Here is a 22,198-nt window from a genome sequence, read left to right on the forward strand (position 1 = left end):
ATCCTGGAGAGATGTGACCAGTGGTTTGGATGAAGGAATAGAGGGCATATTTATCAAATTCGCAGATGGCACCAAATTAAGAGCAGTAGCTAATGCCCCAGAGGACAGGATCAAAATTCAAAAGGACCTGCATAGATTAAAAAACTGGATCAAAACTAACAAAATGAATTTCAACAGGAAGAAATGTAAGGTACTGCACTTCAGACGGAAAAATGAAATGCATTTCATGGGTACTTAATAAGACTACGTCTGAAAGGGATCTAGGAGTCCTAGTAGACCAGAAGTTGAACATGAATCAACAGTGAGATGTGGCAGCTAAAAAGGCCAATGCAATACTATGCTGCATCAAGAGAAGTATCGTGTCTAGATCAAGGGAAGTAATAGTACCACTCAATTCTGCTTTGGTCAGGCCTCATCTGGAATAACATTATGTCCAGTTCTGGGCACCACAATTCAAAAAGGATGTGGACAAGCTGGAGTGTGTCCAGAGGAGTGTGACCAAATTGGTGAAGGGTCTGAATGAAGCCCTATGAGAAAAGACTTAGGGAGCTGAGTATGTTTAGCCTGAAGAGATGTTTAAGAAGTGATATGATAGCCCTGCTTGAGTAGCTGAAGGGGTATTACATTGAGGAAGAAGCAAGCTTGTTTTCTGCTGCTCCAGAGAATAGGACAAGGAGCAACAGATGCAAACTACAGGAAAAGAGATTCCAGCTCAACATTAGGAAGAATCTCCTGATAGTAAGAGTTCTTCTATGGTGGAAGACAGTCCCTCAGAGATGTTGATGGAGTCTCTATTCTTGGAGGTCTATAAACAGAGGCTGGATGGCCATCTTCTGTTGGTTATGCTTTGATTGAGAGTTCCTGCATGGCAGAAGAATGGGACTGGCCTGGATGGCCCTTGTGGTTTCTTTCAACTCTATCATTCTATGGTTGCTTTCTCTCTCTCTCTCTCTCTCTGTATAGGGAAGTCTTTTTTGTTGACATTAGGGGATTATGTCAAATAGGATAGCAGCCTGGGGAGAAACCCAGAAAGGACCCTCCATTATGCAGCGATTTTAACTGCAACTGCAGCCAGTGTTAATAGCTGGCCATATGTCATGGCTGCCATCCTCTGAGGAGCTTGCCATGTGAGCAGATTCTCAATCAGTGTCCAAGGAGGTGATTCATTCATAGAATCATAGAATCGTAGAGTTGGAAGAGACCACAAAGGCCATCCAGTCCAATTCCTCCACTCATTTCCCAGCACATGGTGCCAGTCCATGATGGCTTAATCAATGAACCACTTCACTAGATAATCATCATTAAATGGGAGTCAACTGGAACTGGTCCCATCTGTTCTGAGGGAAAGTGTGTATGTGTGTTTGGGGGGGGGGGTCACAAAGAGTCTTGTACTTTGGCATATGGCTAGCTGGCAGACCTTGGATGGCATCTTACACAGAGCTTCAGAAATGCTTTACAGTGCTATTCTTTGTAATGTCTGGTGGAGAAAGCTTTCTTTCTTCCTGTTCTTGATTTCTGGCACACAACGTCTCAGTTTTGTGGGATTGCAAGGCATCTGAAAGGGTGGTGTGGATGCGGCTTAAGGATTTTAATCTAATTACTGTTTGGTTGCGCCAAGCTGACCAGGCAGCAGATGTGGCTTGGGGCTCCTTTACTTTTGGGGTGGGGAATTCACTCTGGGTTTTTATGGGACACACTCCTGGTTTTAAGGGAATTGCCCAATCATATCATTGAAAAAGTTGATAATGCTTGATAATGCTGAATACAGTAGACAATGAGGATCACATTATAGGTGGATAGACTCAAAGAAGTCATGGCCTTCAGTTTGTAAGGCCTAAGCAGGACTGTTGATGGGGGCCCTTGGAGGTCTCTTATTTGTAGGGTCACCATCAGGAGTTAATTCTTCACTATGTTTCTTTTCAAAGGGAGCAACATGCAATTTTAGCAGATTTACCACGGTGAGAAATCACAGTTTTCAGGGTCTATTCACAATTAGGGACCAATTTTGCACAAAATTCTTACATAGACATTTTGCACAGAAAACATTTTCTGCACCAGAAACAGCATTTCCTGTGCAGGAAATATTTCAATACAGAAATATCATTTTAACAAAATGCTGTTTCCAGCACAAAACAACTAAGTGCAAATATTGTACAGAATTAGTACTGAAATTTGAAGATTCTTGCCAGCCCAGTATTTTTCTCATCAGGGTTTCTTGAGACTCAAAAAAGTTTTTGTGACCATTTTCCAAAAATTATCCTGTCTTTCTCCCAGTATGGGACACAAAGTGGGATCAAAGATCTGGAAGCCAAGCCTTCTGGAGAATGACTGAGGGAGTTTGATATGTTTCGCTTGGAGAAAAGAAGACCGAGATGTAAGATGATAGATGTCTAAGTATCTGAAGGGAAGTCATACAGGAGATGGAACCAGTTTATTTTTTGCTGCTTCAGAGGCAAGAACATGAACCAATGGATTCAGATGGCAAGAAAAGTGGTTCCTCCTAACCATTAGGAAGAACCTACTCATGGTAAGACCTGTTTGACAGTAGGCACCCTTCTTTGGGGGTCTTGAAACAGATGTTGGATTAGCATCTTTCAGGGGTAATTTAGTTGTGTCTTCCTGCATGATAGGGGTTTGGATTATATGGCCCTTGTGTTCCCTTCCAGCTCTATAAAGATTCTATTATTCTTCCCCTCTTTTTCCTACTGCCTTCCATTTTACCAAGTATCAGCATCTTCTCCAGTGGGTCACATTGCCCCATGATATGTCTAAGGTATGACAACCTCATCTTAGCCATTTAGCTATCTAGTGAGATTTCCTTTGGCAATACATGGCTACCCATAGCACCCTTCTCCCACAATACTTTTCAAAGGAGTTGATTTTCCTCTTGTCTGCTTTCTTCATTGTCCAGGATTGACACCAGACCACAAAAATATCATTTGGATTATTTTAAAAGCCTTGAAAACTACAGCAACAAATACCATCATCTCCCAACACACTTGCCCAGGATCTCTTGAAGGCCTCTTGTTCACAAGGTTGCCATTCCTCCTCAAATAGTTCCAACACTCTGGAGAGCTCTTGGAAAACTGGGACTCTCTCCTGCAGAAGCCAGTGTGGCTTGACCACCCTCAGCAAACTGCCACCATCTGTCTCTGCCAGGCCACACCGGCAGCAGTGGCTATTTGGGAGGCTCTGATGGTCATACTTGGATGAAATTGCTACAGGAATTTAATCCCTCATTTAGGTTTGATCTCTCTAAATCTCTTGTGTGCTCAAACTGTTCATAATTCCCACCTTGGCCTCTCAGCAAAGCTGGCACAATCCTTCCTCTGCATCGTGGTGTCTCTGCAGCTTTGCATGCAGCAACTGAAGTTGAAACTGGGAATCCCTGGCCAAGGGACTGGATAGCAGTGCGCCATGGCCATAAACAGCAGTGGTTTGAAGAACTAATGGGATGCCGCTTGAAAATGTTTGCATTTTAAGGCTCTTGCTGATCAAATGATGAAAAGGTAGGAGAGGGCTGCAGAGAGTCCAGAGGGCTTTTAATGGTGGGCCTGCAGCAATGCTTAGGAGCATCTTCTCAGATACTATCGCCAACCCTTGCTTTGTTAAGACAGCAGCAATCTCATCTGCACTCTGTCCAGAAGAAATACATTCTCAACAGGTGGGTGTCATCCTCAAAACCATTCTCCTCTTAGGTGAGCCTCCCCCACTGGCTTTAGTTGGACTTATGTAATAACAGGTTATGGCCTAATCAAAATTAAACACTGTTTCCGTTCATTTCAATGGAATGAATGAACTTAATATTCACACTGAAATCAACTTCAGTGAGACTGAAAAGTGCTTAAGGGGTTTTGTATTTGTAAATGTTCTGGGTACATTCTTTACAAGCAAAATGGAACCATTTCAGTGGAGGAGCAAGGTTTTCAGCAGAATGGTATCGGGGAAATGGTTTCCCAAGCATTTAGATCTTGCATGCAGAGCGTTTGTACTGTAGCATCTCTTCTTATCTGACTGACTGCAATAGTCAAAGGATGGACAAAACAGGGCAGTGGAATACCTGACCCGAATGTGTAGATGGGAACAGATTTCTATGGAGAGATGACAAGCAAGCTGCTAAGCACGCAGCCACTTGGAGTTGTGAGTGCAAAATTGTGGTGGGCTTTGCATGGCGGCAGCAAAGAGCATAAGTGACTGGATGTTCTTGCTGATTCTAGTGCCTGTTCACTGTAAGAATTGGGCCATCCTTCTTGTACAGTCATACTATGCCGCCACTTTTTTGGAAATTTTGGGGAATGAAATGTGGGAAGCTACTTCATAACCACATTAAGCCTCCACTTGCCACCCAAGAAATGTGAAAATAATGGCTGTTCCTCACTCCCATCTCCCTTTCCACAATCCAGTGCCAGCTGCAAAAGCTTGTCTTCCTATAGACCTTTGGCAAGGTGTGCCCAGGCCAGGCTTGCTGGAGGTGGAAGAGCATCGTACCCATGTTTAGATGGATGAAGGAAATGGCACAGGAGAAGCCACAGCACTGAGAACACCAGCCAAGCTTACATTCAGTCCTAGACTGAAGCACTGGCATGTGTGCAATGGATGGAGCTACAGGGAAGAGACAAAACATGGTTCCAAGATCACACATGACTGGATGGAGGTGACACAGGCCAACCCAAAGCTCATCTTCCCAGGGGCTTTGAGACCGAGGTTCCAAATGGAAGCGTTATTGGGCACAACATGTTCAGGGAATGCCTGCGTCAGCCCCTTGAAAGGTGCAAGAAGGTCAGGGCTGGAGTGAAGGGGAGGTAGAACCCAGAGCTTTGCGGAAAGTTTGCATGTATGGAAGAAAAAGATTAGCAGTCTTTGGAGCTAAGGTCTCCTCTACACACTCTCTCTCTCTGCCTGACCTCCTGGCTGCTCTTTCCTAGTCTCTTTGAGCACCAGTCTCCCAAGAATGAGCCACCCACACATGCAGGTCTGTAAACTGTGCATGTCACAACAGCCCCCACTCCTCCATTTGTAAATAACTTGGAGGAGATCCATGACTGCTGTTTTGTAGACACTGCTATCTGACCTGTGCAGATTAGTCTTTTACAAGGATGTGGGGGGACAGGACAAAAAAGAAAATATGGTTTCAAGCGCTCCTCTCCTTGAAAGTTGCTTCCTCTACTAACACCATGGTCTTGGGATAACTGATGATACATACTCCCAGGGTACACACTCACACAGCTGGGCTTCTGCAAGGATTGTGTTAGACAGGCAGGCCTCAATGGCCTCCTACTCTTGCTCAGATGCGAGGGAACTCTGAGTGAGCTGGAATCACATTTCTGTTGGTGTCCCAAGGGGGGTCAGGAAGAACTTCTAAATCCCAGATCACTGAGCTTGGAACCCACAAAGAACCGGTTTGTGGGGTCAACTTGCCCTAGGATTGTTCCCTGGCCATCATGCTGGGTTTGACCCAGAGCAACAGAAGCTGAGCTGCTGCACAGGGGACCATGGAGGTGGCGTGAGCAAGCCACAGCAGAGAATATCAGGCAACCTTACAGAGCTGCTCCCCACTGAAGAAACCCCACAGGACAGCTGGACCCTGGCAAGGCAGTGTGCTGTTTCCGCCTCTTATGTCTGTGACTGATACAGTTCCTAGTGGTGGTGTGGTGATACGTTAGCTACCCCTTTGCTACTCACTTTCTCCAGGATGCAAGGATACAGAACGCAGGTGCCTCCAGGTGGCCCCTCTGCACTCACGTTCTCCACCAGGGATGCCTCCTCTGGGCCACATGTTTAGCCTCAGATGGGAGCTTCCTCCTGGGACTTGGTGGCACAGAACATCACAAGACAGGGAGACAGACATGCTAGGGGCCACAGAGGGGCAGGACGGGGACAGATCCACACTGCACAGCAAGCGTTGCCCCTCCTCGTCCCTCCCCCTCCCCGCAGGCCACCAACCCTGCCCACTCTTACACACACACAGCAGCAGCAGCAGCAATAGCAGCAGCAGCACAAACAGACGGACGGACAGACAGACAGAGGACATGGGGTTGCTATGAGATGAGAACATGCTCACTTACACAACTCGCCCACCCTCCTGAGGCCTGAGGTGGTTCTAGACAGAGCAGCGGAGACATGCAGATGGGAGAGCAGGAAGAGAGGCAATGAGAGAAATGTTAGCATCAGTCCAGGGCGCCAGCAACAACACTGAGAAGAATGAACAGACTTCATCACAAAACCAGTCTGGAGCCACTGCAGCTCCCAGAAGCCACTGCCTGCTGGCCAGGAACCGGCTCAGGAAGGGGAGGACTGCCAGGAGCCATTTTGGAAGATTGGGTGGGTGCTCCTGGATGGCGGCGATGGCAGCATCATCAGCATGGGGGAGCACCTGCCCTCTCCCCAGATCAGGAAGGGGCAGCGGGACAGCGGCTGGGGTGGGGAGAGGACCTCTGGCATCCCGCCACCAGCGCTGTTCACCTGCTTGTCCACGCTGGTCCACCACAGACACACCCTTTTGGCCTCCAGGGACAGAAGATGGAGGTTCTTGCCACCTGGGGCCAGTGGATATAACTAGCCAAGGAGGGCTGAGAAGAAAGATGGTCATGGAATCCAGGCCATTGGCACCAAAGGATTCTGGGAGGCAGCTCAGTTCTGGTGAGTTCAATGTCCATTGAATCACATTCCTGATCTGCAGCTAGAGGAAATGGGACATTCATAATCGCATGGATTCAACAGCCAAAGCCTGAGACAAAGCAACAGTGGATTTTTCAAGTGACCACAGGTGAAGGGGGGGGAGGCGATGGGTGAAGGGAGACTGGGAAGGAGGGTTGAAGGAGAGCATTGAGAAGGAAGGAAGGAAGGAAGGAAGGAAGGAAGGAAGGAAGGAAGGAAGGAGGAGAGTCATATGAGAATGGTGCATCGCAATTCAGCATTGTTTCTGCTGCTTTCCCCAGGAATGTGCAAGCCAGGCATAGCAGCCTTTTCTGTGTTGGCACTGTTGGTGGTTAATGAGAAGTGGCCTGAGAAGAGGTACTTGTGCCCATGAGAGAGACTCGCCTTTGTCAAAGGTCAGTAGATGGGAAAATGTTTTTGCTCACTGACGAACAGATACAGCCTCTCTCCTGAAACCACAAAGGTGACTTGGTTCAATTGGTTCTACCCTGAATTCTCCCTCCTTTTATTAACATGGGTTGCTAGATGTTGTAATCCCTGCAACTCTGAGAACTATTCCTGAGGTCTGCAACACATTGGTCACTTCCTAGAATGGCATGTGCCCACTCTGCACCTGAAGCAGGTTGGCAGCTCAACAGGTAGAGCAGGGTATATTCCGCAGTAAAATTAAGTAAATAAAACTCTAACAACAAAAAAGGCCAGATACTGCAATAAGCTAAACTACTTGTCTGGGATATATAAAATTTATGCCACAAGCTATGCAAATGCATACTACATAACTAAGTGTGGAGGTATGTTCACACTTACCTGCAAATAAGCCTCATTGGCCTCAGTGGGACTTGCGACACAGTAAGCATGCATGGGCTTATTCTGCTTCTTTTTAGTCATCTTGGGGTAGTGAATGGAGTTACAGAAAGCAGGGAAATCTTAATTAAATACTGTTTTGGGCTTCTGACATTTATCAAGTGCCTCTGCACTTTTGCATATGAATCTTTGCAATCATCATCTTTTAAAAGCTATCCTACGCCTTCCAGATCTGCTCTCAAGGCTTGCTTAGAAAACCACTGCTTCTAAGCACTAGAACAGCTTTTCAGTTTAAACTTCAGGAGTGTTATTGCTCCGTTGCTGCAGGGGGGCCAAGGGTCTTGAAATGGCAGCTGGGCTTCTGATGTGCACCTGTCCTTCCTTTCCATTTCTTAAATGATTTGAAGTCAGGGAGATAGCTGTGGGAAGATCTACATGGTCACATGCTCTCTTCTGTTGTTTTATGTGCTCTTAAAATGGCTTATGTGTAACAGAAATGAGGTTTATTCCCAACTCGGTGTACTTAGCACCAGGGCAGTGGAAGCAAAGCCCATTACCGGTGCACTAGTCTGCTGTGATTTAAGTGCTCTTAAAATACAAAACTGCATGTTTACATAGTACTCCTCTTTTAAATTGGGGGCTTTGCATTAACCTACTTTTGGGATGTAGAAGCCATTGTCAGGCATGGCATGATAGTGGGCAGGGAGAAGGAAAAAACTTGCTGTGTTCTTCATTGTTGAAATAAATCCCACAGTGCTCCAAAGGGCCCTTGAGGTTCTGCCTGTCATCCTGACTGCAGGGACTGGAAACCTTCCACCTCTTCTGATTCAAAGGGCAGAGGGTCCATCCGCTGGCCAGTGCAGATGCCCTCCCTGCAGTCAGTTCTAAAACTGCACCAGCAGAGGTCAAAGGTGGGGGTTTGCACCTCCATAGTAAGTCAAGTTCAAAGATTCATAAGGGGTTTGCATAGGGTTTTGGAAATCCTGCCCCCGGACAGAATGAGGGGGAGGACAAGCATCGGACCCTGTTGTCCTCATCATCGTCTCATAATGAGTCCCTAAGCCATTCTGCTTCTCAGTTGCTTCTATGGGATGAATGTCCAGTCTCTTCCTATTAGAAGTGTCTCCCTTTTCTTTCAATCCAGGATGACCTCCCACTTTCCTCTGCTGAGTCTCTCAGGCCAGCTGATGCCTTTGTTTCCATTTCAGAGGAGAACTGACCCCCCCCCCCCCCACAAAACTCCCTGTTTCTCTCTGTGTTATGATGTGCACATATTTAAACTCATGCATTTTTACTCGCATCCTAATTAGTCTAACCTAATAAATAAGTAGTCCCTAGACAGTTGTAACCTGATGCCTTGGTTCAGTTGTGCTTTTGCCTTTTAGCACAAGGACTGCACAGCACACAATTAATGCACAATTCTGCATGCAGAAGTTTAAACTACATGGGCCTGTGTGGGTTCTTGACTAGTGTTTGCCCTGCCTTTGGGACTGATAAGGAAAAACCCTCAGTGACTTTCTGCCTTGCTGCCCTAGACCTCCCTGAGAATAGAGATTAGACTGTTTTCTCCCATATTCCAACCCTCCACTTGTACCGCCAAGCTTATCTTGTGACTCTGAGAAATGGAAATCATTGTTTTGGGGCTGATAGGAAAAGCTTAACTACCTCCTTTCCCCTGTCCTCACTCCCAGGAGTATTTGTCAGCTGGAATCTTCCAAACTAGAGGGATAAAGAAGGAGAAAGAAAGGATTAAGCCCTTGGGACCCAGTCCAGGTCATGTTCTGTGTAACAAGTCAGGTCCCCACCTCGGATGAACATCCTCATTCCAAGATACATCCAGCCCATCCGGTAGTAAGCCCTGCAGTCTAGCAGATCCCCCTTCCTGAAACCTCTAATGTATTTTTATGTATTTACTGACTCCATTTATGCTGACTTTCTCCCAGAGTGAGACCCAAGGAAGCTTCCTTCTCTTACCTATCTCTAAGCCTGTAAGGGAGGTTGTGAGGCCAAAACATAGTTGGTTCTCAGACAGGTTGTACCCTGATCACAAACGTTTTGCATAAGTTGCAGGAAGATGGTGTGGGAAGGATAATGGACAGCACAAGGTGCTCAGATCACAAGAGATCACCTGTGGCATAAACTGCTCCAAAATCTGTGCCTGTGTTACTCTACAGAGGCTTTGCAACAGGGGCTGAAGCCTTCCAAGGAATCCAGTCTACAGCTACCTGAAGGGATGCTTTTGCATGCTGTCACTTTTCAGTACCGGAATTGGCAATAGCAGGAAAGTGTCTTTGGCTCAGATGTAAACCTTTCAAAACTTCCAAGCTGTCTCTCAGGGGCACAGCGTATTGAAAGCACACACTCCTAGGGAATGCATCGCCCCTGCCCCACAATTCCTCCACCCCACCTTCCATGAACATGCAGGAGCCCATGGCCACAATCCACTTGCTGGGCGGAAGAGTGGGGCATGTATGCCAGGATTAGTAAAAGGTTAACGTGGGGATGGAAGTGAAGCTGTCGGGGTGTGGTGGGTTACAAAGCATGCTGTGACTTGTGACCCATAAAGCCCCTACATCCTTGTAGGCTGTGTGCGCTCACATTGGAAGCCAAGAAGGTGCTCTCCCCCTCCTGCCCAATCTCTCCAGCAATTCCTTTTGGATTAGATTAGGACCCTTCCTGCATCAGCTCTGCTGGAGGCACCCTTCCCAAATGGATTCTGCAGTTCTTTGTCTTGCAAGGAAGTGAGCCTACAACAGGAGCGGCGGCTGCACCGAGGCAGCGGGCCACGTTTTGCATTGCCCAGGCGCTGTACTTTAATCCCCTTTTTTTCCAGTCTACAAAAATGGTTGCTCCTTGCTTTAATCAAAAGAAAATCTATTCTGTTTTAATCAGAGGCACAGGGGTTGCGGTTGGATTAATCAGTAGTAAGAATAATGAATGTGGCAGTAAAATTATCTGACTCCAGAATTCTTGTTTCATTATTGCCCATTAGGCTGTCTTTAACTACAGTCCACCTCCTTATCAGAGAATTTAATATCCATGGATTTAACCATCTGTAGATGGCATCCCTTGTTTTAATGAATGGCGGCACGTACACGTGACTGTGCTAGCGGGCGCACAGGTGCTGCCATTATTTTCACTGGGACTTGAGCAGGCACAGATTTTGTTATCTGTGCAAAGGGATCCCCACAAATATGGTGGTCCAACTGTAAAATCTGATTCTTGTCTGTGATTCTTATCTCTTTCTTTAGGAGGAACTTCCTGACAGTAAGCGCTGTTTGAACACACTCCCTCTGAGTGTGGTAGAGTCTCCTTCTTTTGAGGTCTTTAAACAGAGGCTGGATGGCCATCTGTGAAGTATGCTTTCATTGAGAGTTCCTGCATGGCAGAGTGGGGTTGGACTGGATGGCCCTTCTTGGGGTCTCTTCCAACTCTAGGATTCTATGATTCTCTTCCATCCCCTCTGAGGGAACTCACTTCAAGGGCCCTCTGATATCCTTTTGATTCCTATTTTACCAGCAGCAACTGACCACAAAAAGCTGTGCCGTCTTTCCAAGTCTTCCAGACTCTATGGCAGTTTGACAGAGGGTCCTGGAGGACTTGGCAAGATTGTCCCCCCTCCACATGATCTTGCCAGGTAGTCCAGGGCTTTGTGATCATTAGACATAGAGCCATGGAAGGCTTCACAAGACTCTTGCTATTTGAGAAACCAAGCAAGAAAGTTTACAAAGTCATTTCCAGTTTTTTACAACCTGGTTTTGGCCAATTTTTGAAAAAGTAAGGATTTGGGAGTTGGGACTTTTAACAAAAAAGACTGGATAGTGGCTGGAGGTTTTTATGTGTGATCTTTCTTTCTTTCTTTCTTCCTTTCTTTTTTAAGGTAGCAAAAGCCCACTGGTGGCTCCTTCTCTCTTACCTATCTGTCTGTATGTTTTTCTGGGGCTCTAAATGTGCTCCAGGCAAATGGGCAGGGGATGGGTTGGCATCAGCTTTACTAGATCAGTAGTCCCCAAACTGTGCCCTTTAAGAGATTTTGGACTTCAGCTCCCAGAGGCCTCAGCCATGATGTCCAAATCCCTTAAAGAGTACAGTTTGGGGACTACTACTGTACTAGATGAATGAATGAATGACAGAAACTCTCTGGGGCTGGGAGATGTTGCACACAACCTCTGCCAAAGGTCTCCCTGGCACGCTCTCTCTGGCAACACTGGAAAAGATGGTGCATAACAAAATGATTGCCTAGAGCAGGGGTTCCCAACCTTTTTGACTCACGGAGCCCTTTTTATAATCATTTTCTATGGCAGAGCCCCTAAGTGGCCTACCCTATATATCTTACAAGTTAACAGTGTTTAGGCATTACTTTTTGGTTTTATCCTTTAATTTCATTCAATTTTTAGTTCTTTCATTTTCCTGGAGCGGCCATGCAGCACCTGGGAAGTGCATGCAGAGCCCTAATGGCTCCACGGAGCACAGGTTGGGAGCCGCTGGTCTAGAGGAGCATCACTCAATGAATATTATTAAAGACCTTGTTTTCTAATCTTGCAATACTGGGAGCTTCAGCTCTCCAAATGCCAGAGAGATCTGCTTTTCCACTCATGTTTGAGCTTGCAATCACAGAATCACAGGGTTGGAAGGGATGCTAAAGACCATATAGTCCAACCTCCTGCCACACAAGAATACACAGTTAAGGCATTCCTGAGAGATGCCATCCAAAAAGATCTCCAAAGAGGAGAGTCTGAAGATGTGCATTTTATTGATGGACATGGATCTTACAGTAAGCAAAAAATACATATAAAAATTCTCCCTACTGTTTAGATGGAATCTCTTTTCCTGTACCTGTAATTTATTATATATATATAATAAAAATTAAAACATTAAAAATAACCTGTGAGCCCACCGCCAACACCAGCTGTCTCAAGAAACAGTGCTCTGCATTGCATTCCTTCAAATATTTAAATCACCTACCCAACGTCTTTTTAAAGACCTCCAAAGAAGGGGAGTCTACCTTGCTCCAAGGATGTCAATTCCACTATCAAACAGCAATTACTGAAAAGAAGTTCTTCCTAATGTTTAGGTGGATTTTCTTTTCTTTGCAATTTGAATACATTGGTTGTTCTTTTTCTGTTCTGATTCTGAAGCAGCAGAAAACCAGTTTGCTCCTTCTTCTGCATCAGTGCTTCTTAAGCTATCTGATATGGGTGACCAGGATCTAGCTCCATATTTGTACCCACTGAGTACAGCTTTTCTTTCTTACCTGAAAGCTTGCTGTGGTCCAGCAGCCATTACATTGTGGACTAGCATCAGTCCAGAGACCACCATTTTGGGGAGCACTGCTCTACATGACATCGCTTCTGAAATTTAAAGAGGGCATTCATCTCTTCTCTCATGCCTTTTCTTCTCCAGGCTAAACGTATCCTGCTCCCAGGGGATTTCCTTATAGGCCTTGATTTCCAGGCTTTTAACATCTTGATGACAATTAAACTGGAAATGTGATTAGGAAAGACTGAGGCTATGGCAAACAGCAGACAGCCATGAGGTTCCATAAAGGAGCAGGGCAAGGGCTCCCTACTCACGGCTGCTGGTTTGTTCTTAAGAGGAGCAGAGGAGGCTCTCAAGTCAACTGGAGCCATCAGGTTTTCTTTTAACCTGTTTCCTGCGGCTGCCCCATGCAGTTTCCCTGATCTGAGCTGAAGGTAACCATGCAGTAGGAGGGGGAATGCCTTCCAGGGTAAAGAGCATCTCTCGCAGGGGTAGAATTTAGCTCAGTGTGATGGGCTAACCTTCCTGACCCCCAAGTATTGCTGCTTCAACAAAAGCCAGCATCACCCAGAAGGTTAAGGGGTGATATTATTTATTTATTTATTTAGGTATTTATATCCCGCCCTTCAGTCCTAATGGCTCTCAGGGCGGCTTACAGTATTATTTTTAATCAGACAGTTCCCTGCCCTCAGGCTTACAATCTAAAAGTTATTATATTATTATATTATAACCATGTATAAATATTTGGAGGGGTGTCATACTGAAGAAGGAGCAACCTTGTTTTCTGCTGTTGCAGAGAATAGGACACTGAGCAATCGATGCAAACGACAGGAAAAGAGATTCCATCTCAACATTAGGTTCCTGACATTAAGGCTGTTGGACAGTGAAAGATGCTTCCTTGGAGGCTGGCAGAGTCTCCTTCTTCAAAGGTTTTTAAACAGAGGCTGGATTGCCATCTGACAGGGATGCTTTCCTTCTGTGTTTCTGCATGGCAGAATGAGGTTGGACTGGATGTCCCTCTGGGTCTCTTCCAACTCTGGGATTCTACAATTCTATGCTTTCAAGTGCAAACAGAAGTGTACAAAAAGAAATAGGAGCATCTCATATCATTTTGAGACATCAGCTTCAGGGAAAGAGCTAAGAGGAGAGGCATGATTCATCTGATTAATTACAGGGCTCTTCCTCCCTCTAAAAGGGCAGAAGGAGAGGTTGACACTAACAGCTGCTATTCAGGAGGCTTTGGAGGGAATCAGAGCATGAGAAATACCTGGGAACTTGCTGCCCTTCAAATAGGTGGGAGCTTTGCCAGTGCCAGGGGACAGATGTCTGCCTCCGGTCTTTGCTCAGCCCCAAACAGCAGGAAAAATGCAAATAAAATTTAAAATTATTTTAAATTAGATCAATTAACTAATGCAACTAATTTTATTTTTTTATTTATTTAAAAAGGAAGTAGCTGAACGTCTACTTTGGGTGTTGCCTTCTGGTTCTGGCTTGTGTTGCATGTGTGAATGTAGATGAGGCTTGTGTTCCCTGAGCTGTGCAACAGAAAAGCACTGTTCCTGGGCAGAGGCAAAAGCTGGTTGTTTTCCTGTGTGGGCCATAGACCAAAATCAAAGCTAGGTGTGGATGTGTGGAATGAGCTCTTTTCCTTCCCTTCAATAGCAAGGCAGATTCAAGTCCCCTTAGTTCTAAATGAAGGATAGACTTCTAGATAGAAACCCAGGATGCTATTCCATAGCATACTGTCCATCCATCTCCATATCATTTGCACTGCCTGGAGAGACGTCTCTGGGGTTGAAGCTAGACGGCCTCCTCTAGTCTTTCTGAGAAACACTGGTGTGTGTGTGTGTGTGTGAACCCAGGACCTTCTGCAAGGAAAAGAGGTGTTCCCCCCTCCCTCCAACTCAATTGAATGATCCCAATGTGGGCTCTTCTGTTTTTGAATGACCAGCATTTGCCATGACTGATGTTTTTGGAATGGAGCTGCCATTCTGTTTTGGCACCTTGCGCGACTGAGATGAAAACAGCAACAAAGCCTACAAGGAAATAGGTAGCGGTTAAACTGCAGTAGTTGGAAGCTCACACCAGAACATCAACACCTTTCAACTGAAACAGAATTAATTGATGAGTTTATATAGAAAGAGGAAGCTTTACCCTAGGAGCTAAATGCCTACATGGCTTATTTCTCTTCACTCTCTTTCTCAGATCTGTAGGAATACAAAGCAATGGTGGGTTTTCCAAATTGCATTCCAAATATATATTAGTTTTCTACTTCCCCCTTTACATCTGGATACTGACTTCAAATTATACACTAGAGCACCTTGGGGCTGGTTAGACAGAGCAATTTGTGACAACAGGATCCGGCTGGTGGGGCTGGGTCAGACTCTCACTCCAGCAGGGAGGGTCCCTCCTTCCCCCCCAGTTTGGGCTGTGAGGCGGGGGTCAGTGGAGCCCGCCTGGCCTTTGGGGCTCATGTCCACCTCGTCCCAAGGTCCTTGGCCACCAAAGGAAAGTGGTGGGCCACTAAGGCATGGCCCCTTGCCTTTGCAGAATTTGTCAGGTTGTGAGGCAGCTCAAGACACAGGGTATGGATGAGAGGTGGAAAGGAAAAGACGGAGGGAGGTCAGAGACAGTCACAGGGAGGGTCACCTCTGGGCAAATCAGCCTCCCTGCAAAGCACTCAAAGCATAAACAACTTTTAAAAACCCTGTTTTGGGGATCAGTGCTAAATGTTGCGGTTGTTTTGTTAACTGTACTGCCTAAGAGCCTTATCACCTTATTCAACAAACTCAGCAGGAAAACGAAAAGCCACATGCTTTTTTTTCTCTCCCTTTGCATGACTCTCCCTCTCTTCAAGTTGTAAAAGCGTGGGAAAACATTGTAAAGGCCTCATTTTTACCAAATGGATTATTTCAGCTTGGCAAATGGGACACTTTTACAACACTTTTACGACCCTCTCCCAGTTTTACAGGTTTGTTTAATAATGGGATAAGGCTCTAAATGACTTGATATGGAAGACAGGAAAACTCCCTTGCACTGAGTGAGAGACCCTTGGGAGCCTGTCTTAGCCCCTGTGTTTCTAACACTGGCTGGCAACAGCAGTAGCTATCTAGGCAGGAATCTTTCCTAGTTGTACCCAGAGATTCCCCCAGTCTTTCCTCCTGATAGTCTTCCATCCAAGGACTAGTCAGACCCAGCCTTGCTCAGTTTCCAAAACCAGACAGGCTGGGATGGTGGTCAAAGCATGCTGTGTCTAGTAGGCATTCTTCTAACTAAACAAATACAGTATAATATCTATTTGGGCAGTTGGTGTTGTAGATTCTCTAGACCAGAGGGTGCCAGGGTGGGGGAGAGGTGGGGCCGGGGGGTAGACAAGTTTATGAGTCCACCTGAGTTACTCAGGGAGGCAAAATCCCAAGGAGACCTTGAGAAGCTCCAAACTGGGTACCTGGATGACAACAGATGCAGTTAAAAACAAATCCAAAGTCGTGTGGACTCAAATAAAAGATATGAAATAAAATCTGAACTGGCATAGAAGTGGATGGGCATATGAGTGGGTAGCCTTCACAGACTCACAAGAGAGCCATTAGGGGAAAGGCTGGCAAGCAAAGCAGCAGGTGACACAATGGCATTGTATAAATGTGCTACTTGCATATTTAGGATGCTGAACCCAATTCTGATCACCCCATCCTGAAAGAGATGTCATTGAGCTGGAAGAGGGGCCAGTTTTGGGTCCCAACAGATCCATTAACTGCTGCCTGGGGAGTGGGCCCCGATGCCATCCCCACATGAAGGGGGGAAATTGGGAGTTCCCCCTCTGCTCTCCCTCTATGCAAAGGAAATTGCTGCTTCTGTGAAGGGGGCATTTACATGGGGAAAGTGTTGCTGTGCACTGCTGGTCCTACCAAACTGGAACTCCTGCCAGCACCGGCAGGGCCCCAAAAGTTATGCCTTCAGGTTCCCAAAAGTGGGATCTGTTCTACAGTATTTAAAGAAAAATTCTCAGTAAAAAAAGGGAAGAAAAAGAGAGGTCTGAGACGCTGGAGGGAGGCAACAGGAAACAGCAAAGAAGAGATGTGTCCATCAGGAGAGTGAAGAGTCTGTCCAGACCAGCCATTCTCTAGGGAATCTGTTACTGGGCGCTATGGCCCATGTGGGGTAATCCACTACAGGGGTGTAGCTGTGGGGGCACAAAATGGAGTTGTTGCCCCCCCAAAGAAAAAATATTGTTGTTCACTTCTGAGGTCAGAGCAAGGCACCCAGTGATGATTCTGACCTTTGAATGAGTGACCATGGCAGCAGCGGACACACAAGGAAGCCCAATGGACATGCGTGCTGAGAGCCATGGTGGCGTGGGAATGGAGGGCTCTGGATCTTTCCAGAAGTAATAGGTGTATTTTTAAAAACTCTTTAAAGGGTGTTATACCATGGTTCTGGTGCCGGACATAACTGCTCCCACTAGAACCAGGGGCTTGGCCATGCATCATCCAAACAGGATTTTTGTTGATGCCAGAACTGGGCCAGGGTGGGTGGGTAAGTGGGCCTTTTAGCCTGTGCAGACGAGGCCAGAGTTTAGGCACCCCCCCCCCCAAAAAAAAGATGGCAAGCCAAATGACCACAAGAAGGCAAACACAGCAAAGAGGAGTTCTAGGTATGAACCATTTTCACTGTATCACTCTCCAGTGCTAGAAATTTGGGGAAGGAAAAAAGGAAGATTTCATTTTGGCTGCAGAATTCCCACGGGGGCAGTGCCCCCACCTCTCCCTGCTCCATCACCTGTTCTCCCTCCACTTTTTTGTTCTTTCCATCCCCAAACAAAATCTTGCCTCTCATGAAGGGATCCTTGCGGCAGGTTGCCTTCCATGTCCCTGTTCTGCCTCAGCCTTCCTCCTTATCAGCAAAGATGATGGCTCATGATGAAAGATGCCCATGGTTCTCTTTCTCATGCAAAGGGCAGCTCCACCTATTAAGTTTGCTTAAAAAGCTGTCGACTATGCAGCGTGTGCCGATAGGTATTTCAGGACACATTTTGGCCATGTACACCCACTGCAGGAATCTGCAGGGCAATAAAAGCAATGCATAGCACAATTGCTATGTAATGCACGGAGAAGCGCTGATTTCCTTTCCATTCTTTTTAGCAAATGCTAAACCCAGTTCTGTGATCCTCTCTCAGAGTTTGCCCTTCGCCAGGTTTACCAGCGTGCATATGGACACAGTTGTGAGAATTCAAAGTTATTTTGGGGGGTGAGGTGGGGAAGGACACATGTAGGCATGCAGGGTCAGCACAGAGCAATAGCCTTTCCACACAACAAAGTTATAGCACTATGATTCCACTTTATCTGCCATGATTCCATCCTATGGAATCCTGGGATTGGCACTTTGGGGAGAGGTATTTGAAACTCTCAGCCAGAGAGTTCCTTTGGTGCCTCCCCAAACTACAGACCCCAGGCTTCCATAGAGTGCTGCTATGGCAATTAAAGTGGAATCATTAAGCGCAGTAACTGTGCTGCAGTGTAAAAGGGCCCTGCGGGACAAAATTGAAACAAAATGGGGGGAAAGAGTACTGGTCTGGACACACCCTTTTGGAGCAGGGAAGGATGGGAAGAAAGAGAGAGGGATTGTGCCAGGGGAACCGGAGAGGGTCACCCAATTTCCCCTAGCCGCCTCTTCTCCCCACCAGTTCTTGAGGTCTTCTGGGGTGTTTCCTCCCTGCCCCTTTGGAGCCCTAAGCCTCCCTCGCCCCTCCGCCAAGGCGTGGGGTGTCTCTTGTTGGTCAGGACAGGGCTGCCTCTGTGCCCAACTCCCCTCGGCCTTACCGTGCTGCAACCACTGGTGATTTCTTCCCTGGGTCTAACGCGCTCCCAGCGGGCTCTTCCCCCAGGGACCGCGTGTCCTTGTTCAGCTGCTGCAGCCGGGAACTCAGCTCGCTGATCACAGTTGGTTTGTCATCCTCAGCCCCGTGGATTGGCCTGCTGTCCAGGGGGTCCCCCCACAGCTTGGACCTTCGCTGAAAGAGGTAGCGTGGCCGGCCGACGCTGGCAGAAGCCAGAATGGCCGCATGTTGCTGGGAGATGAGCTCGCTGTCCGAAGACTGCTTCAAAAGAGGGTCCCTGAAGGTAACCGGCCCCTTGCTGAGCTGGGACTTGAGTTTTGGCTTTGGAGGCACTGGCGGCTTCTCTAGTATAAAAGTTTGTCCGTCCGCAAAGGAAGTGTACGTGTCAGTGGGCTCCCCACTCTCAGAGGACAATGTGGACATGCTGGAGACGGTGGAGATGGTGCTTGTGGTCTCCAGGTGGTGGTCACTTGAACTCCTGGTGTCCACCTCTTCCACCCCTGAGTCTGCGGCAGACTCAGGGGCTGTGGGGGCATCAGAGGGCTTCCCTGAGGGTGTTCCACCAGTGGTAGAAGGTGCTACTGCTGCCACTGGCATGGATGGCGTGGCAACTGCTGGAGCAGCCAGTTGGCTGATAGGTGTGCCTGGGGTGGTGACCAGGACCCCGTTTGCAAACTCATCCGGGGGAGGCACCAGACCAATCTTGGCCAGCTCTTCCCGCGTTTCTTCATCACTTGAAGACAGCTGAGCCGGGGGCAGTGTCACCGTGTACGGCTCCACTTCCTCTTCTGAGCTACCTTGCCCTAGGGTTTTGTCAGAGGCTGGGCTGACGGGGGCCTTCCCCACCGGACTGGGCTGGGCCTCCACCGCGGACAGCTCCCCTGGCTCAAGGCCTGCCTCAGGGACAGGCACCTTCTCCTCCTTCCTGTCCAGTCCCAAGTCTTGGCCGTTGCTGGTCGCATGCACCATGATGAGCCCAGCTGTCTTCTGCTGCGAGGTGTCCACTATGCTGATGATCATCGACTTCCTCTCTTCTGCTTTCTTCTCCTCCTTGGTGGGCGTCTCGGGTCGCGCCTCCCCCTCTTTCCTCACAGTTGTCGGTGTCCCCCAGTGGCTCTGCGTTGGGGTCAAGGTACCCGGTGTTGGCGCCTTGGCTCCGGGAGAGTACGCAGGCGACACCAGGCCCTCCAGCTCCCCCCTCTCTTGTTCTTTGGTTTGGATGTCCACAAACAGGGGTGCCGCACGGTCTGAGTCTGGGCTGTGGATGGGAGTGGGCACTCTGGAGGGGACCTGGGTGGAAAGCGCCCGCTCCCTTGCGGCCAGCGCAAGCGCCAGTGGCGAATTGGGGTCCAAGGGTTTCCCTGTGAGGGGGTGGATGAAGGTGGAGGAGGAACTACTTATTAATGGCTTTAAAGCTGAGACGGGCGAAGGCAGAAGCACATCCCGGCTCCCCAGCAGCCGTTCGTCGATGGACCGCGACTGCTGTAGAGATGGCATTTCTATGGTGGGGGGGCTCCCTTCGATGGCCCCCACGGAGAGGAAGACAGTGGATTTCCGCTTTTCATCCAGGCGACGGTCTCTGTCCTTCATCACCCCAGCAATGGCCGTTGCGAAGGGGAGGCTGGCCGTGTCCACCTGCTGGGGCTGGTACTCCATCCTGCTCAGGCGGTGGCCACGCCGGGTGGGAGAGGGCTCCCGCGTGAAGCCCCCTGCAATAGAGAGGGCCGCACGCTCCTGGGCGTCCTCCACCTGCAGCTGCTTCACCAGGGGACTCTTCTTCCTCTGCGGCTTGGTGGGGGCGAAGAGGCTGACGTTGAACTGGCCCATGTTGGCATAGGGGTTGTCCACCATGCGCCCCTTGCGCTTCAGCTTCTCGGGAGGTGTGGCGGAGGGGCCCGGGCGGGGGATGTCGGTGGGCTCTACGGGGATGTGGGAGGAGTCCTGCAGGATGATCATGGAGCGTGCCCGCTTCTGCCTTTCTGGGTATGGGATGGAAGTCCTTGCTTGGTCATACATCTCGGCCGCACTTATCACTTGGGGCAGACCGTGGAGTTTGGCCTCTAAGCCTGGCTTAAAGCTGGACCGTATTGTATCGTAGACTCTTCCGGGGGGTGGAGGGGGGGAGAAGGATGGGGGTGGGGCCGTGTCAAAATAATAGGGGGAAGGGGGAGGGGGAGGAGCGGTTTGGGGTGGGGGTGGGATGCCATGCCCTTCTCTGACTGTGTCTTGCATTGACGTACTCCGGGGAAATTTCCCATCCATGAAGGAAGCAGCAAATTTCTCATCTTCACCTGTAAACCAGCATAACAGGAAAGGTCAGAGTTGCTGAGCCAAAGGACACGGTGGGTTCAGAAGCCAAAACCTCTGGGTTAGGAGCAGAGCCAAAGCCTGCCCCAGGGTTCCTCCCTGTTCTGCTGGCCAGTTACACACATGTTCAAGTCTCAAACCTTACACTGAACCTATGGGTTTGCAATGTTAGGGGGCAGTGGGCACCCAGGGAATTTTGAGAGAGGGTTAGAAATGTGTTCACAAAAGGGCTACCCTGGAGATTCTGGCCAGTCCCCAAACACCCGTTCCCCAGAAGAAACAGGTAGGGCTAAAAAGAAAAGTGACTTGCTCAAGAATCTGAATGCAAGCCAAAGGTGAGAGCTGGGCCCCCAAGCACAAAACAGCTGTTCTGAAAGCACATTGTTATGTTCCAAAACACTTTTTCAGAAAGAAACTAGTCCCCAAATGACCACACATTTGCATCCCCACAGCACCAGAGAATATATATTTCACCCAAGATGAACTGTTGATGCCCAGAGGAGCACGCAAGAGAAAATGTCCTCTCAGGCACACACATCCCAGGCAGCGTGTACAAACCACAGACAGGACACAGAAAGCATCCAGGTAACACATGCCACATGAGAGCTGCGCCTTCCCAAAAAGAACATTTTAACCAAACAACCACGCAAGGCAGGCAAAGCACTACCTTGATCGCTGCAACTATTAAGTCCAGAGGTGACCTGAAGGCACCCCCTCTCATATCTCCCATCGTTCTTTTTCTTGTGGTTGCTTCCACGCTGGAAGGAGGTCTACTTTGCAAGATGGAGGGGGCAGAGGGTCAGGAACCCTCACCCCTGAAGATGCATTGCCAGCACTCCACATATCTGAAAAAGTATGCTTGGCTTTCATGTGGGTAAGCACAGAGGTCCTACTTTCAGCCTAGCCGGATCTGCTTAGCCAAGGTGGCACCAGATGCTGGGCCAACTGTGGCTACCTGCAAACTGGGCATTGATGCCCTCTCTGCCATCTACTCCTCTCTGAGGCATTATATAGAAAGTGGAAAAGCCTGAACATAAGTTTAGCATCATTCATTGAGGCAGAACATGAACAAAGGATGCCTGTGTGACTCACGGTAATTGCTTTTCCGTTCTTTTTGACTCACATATACACACAGCCATGCTTGTACTGGAGTCTTCTGTAATTTGCATGGATTCTTCCATGTGGCAACCTGAGGAGTTTCTGAATTCATTTCAAGAAAACCACATCCCTTGATGTCTTTGAACTATTCATCCACGAAAGAACCCAAAACCCACCTGTGAAGGCTGAGTCTCCCTTATCCAAAATGTTTGAGACCTGAAGTGCTCTTGGAGTTTTTCA

At 48.0% G+C, this 22,198-nt stretch overlaps 1 protein-coding gene across 10 annotated transcripts in view; it reads right to left on the reverse strand.

The window, feature by feature from the left end:
• Positions 1 to 22,198, reverse strand: part of LOC121932053 (SH3 and multiple ankyrin repeat domains protein 3-like) — a 324,411-nt gene that overhangs the window by 46,237 nt on the left and 255,976 nt on the right. For 3 of the 10 annotated variants that reach the window (XM_042470338.1, XM_042470336.1, XM_042470345.1), the window contains one exon: positions 18,537 to 20,844. In XM_042470338.1, the coding sequence (XP_042326272.1) occupies positions 18,537 to 20,844 (2,308 nt within the window). Of the gene's footprint in view, positions 1 to 6,065; positions 9,181 to 13,729; positions 14,757 to 14,874; positions 14,928 to 18,536; positions 20,845 to 22,198 lie in introns of those variants that run through there. The other 7 variants (XM_042470340.1, XM_042470341.1, XR_006104255.1 and 4 more) reach the window with 6 other exon arrangements.

This window comes from Sceloporus undulatus, chromosome 5 (assembly GCF_019175285.1).
Source record: "Sceloporus undulatus isolate JIND9_A2432 ecotype Alabama chromosome 5, SceUnd_v1.1, whole genome shotgun sequence".
Taxonomy (NCBI): Eukaryota; Metazoa; Chordata; class Lepidosauria; order Squamata; family Phrynosomatidae; genus Sceloporus; species Sceloporus undulatus.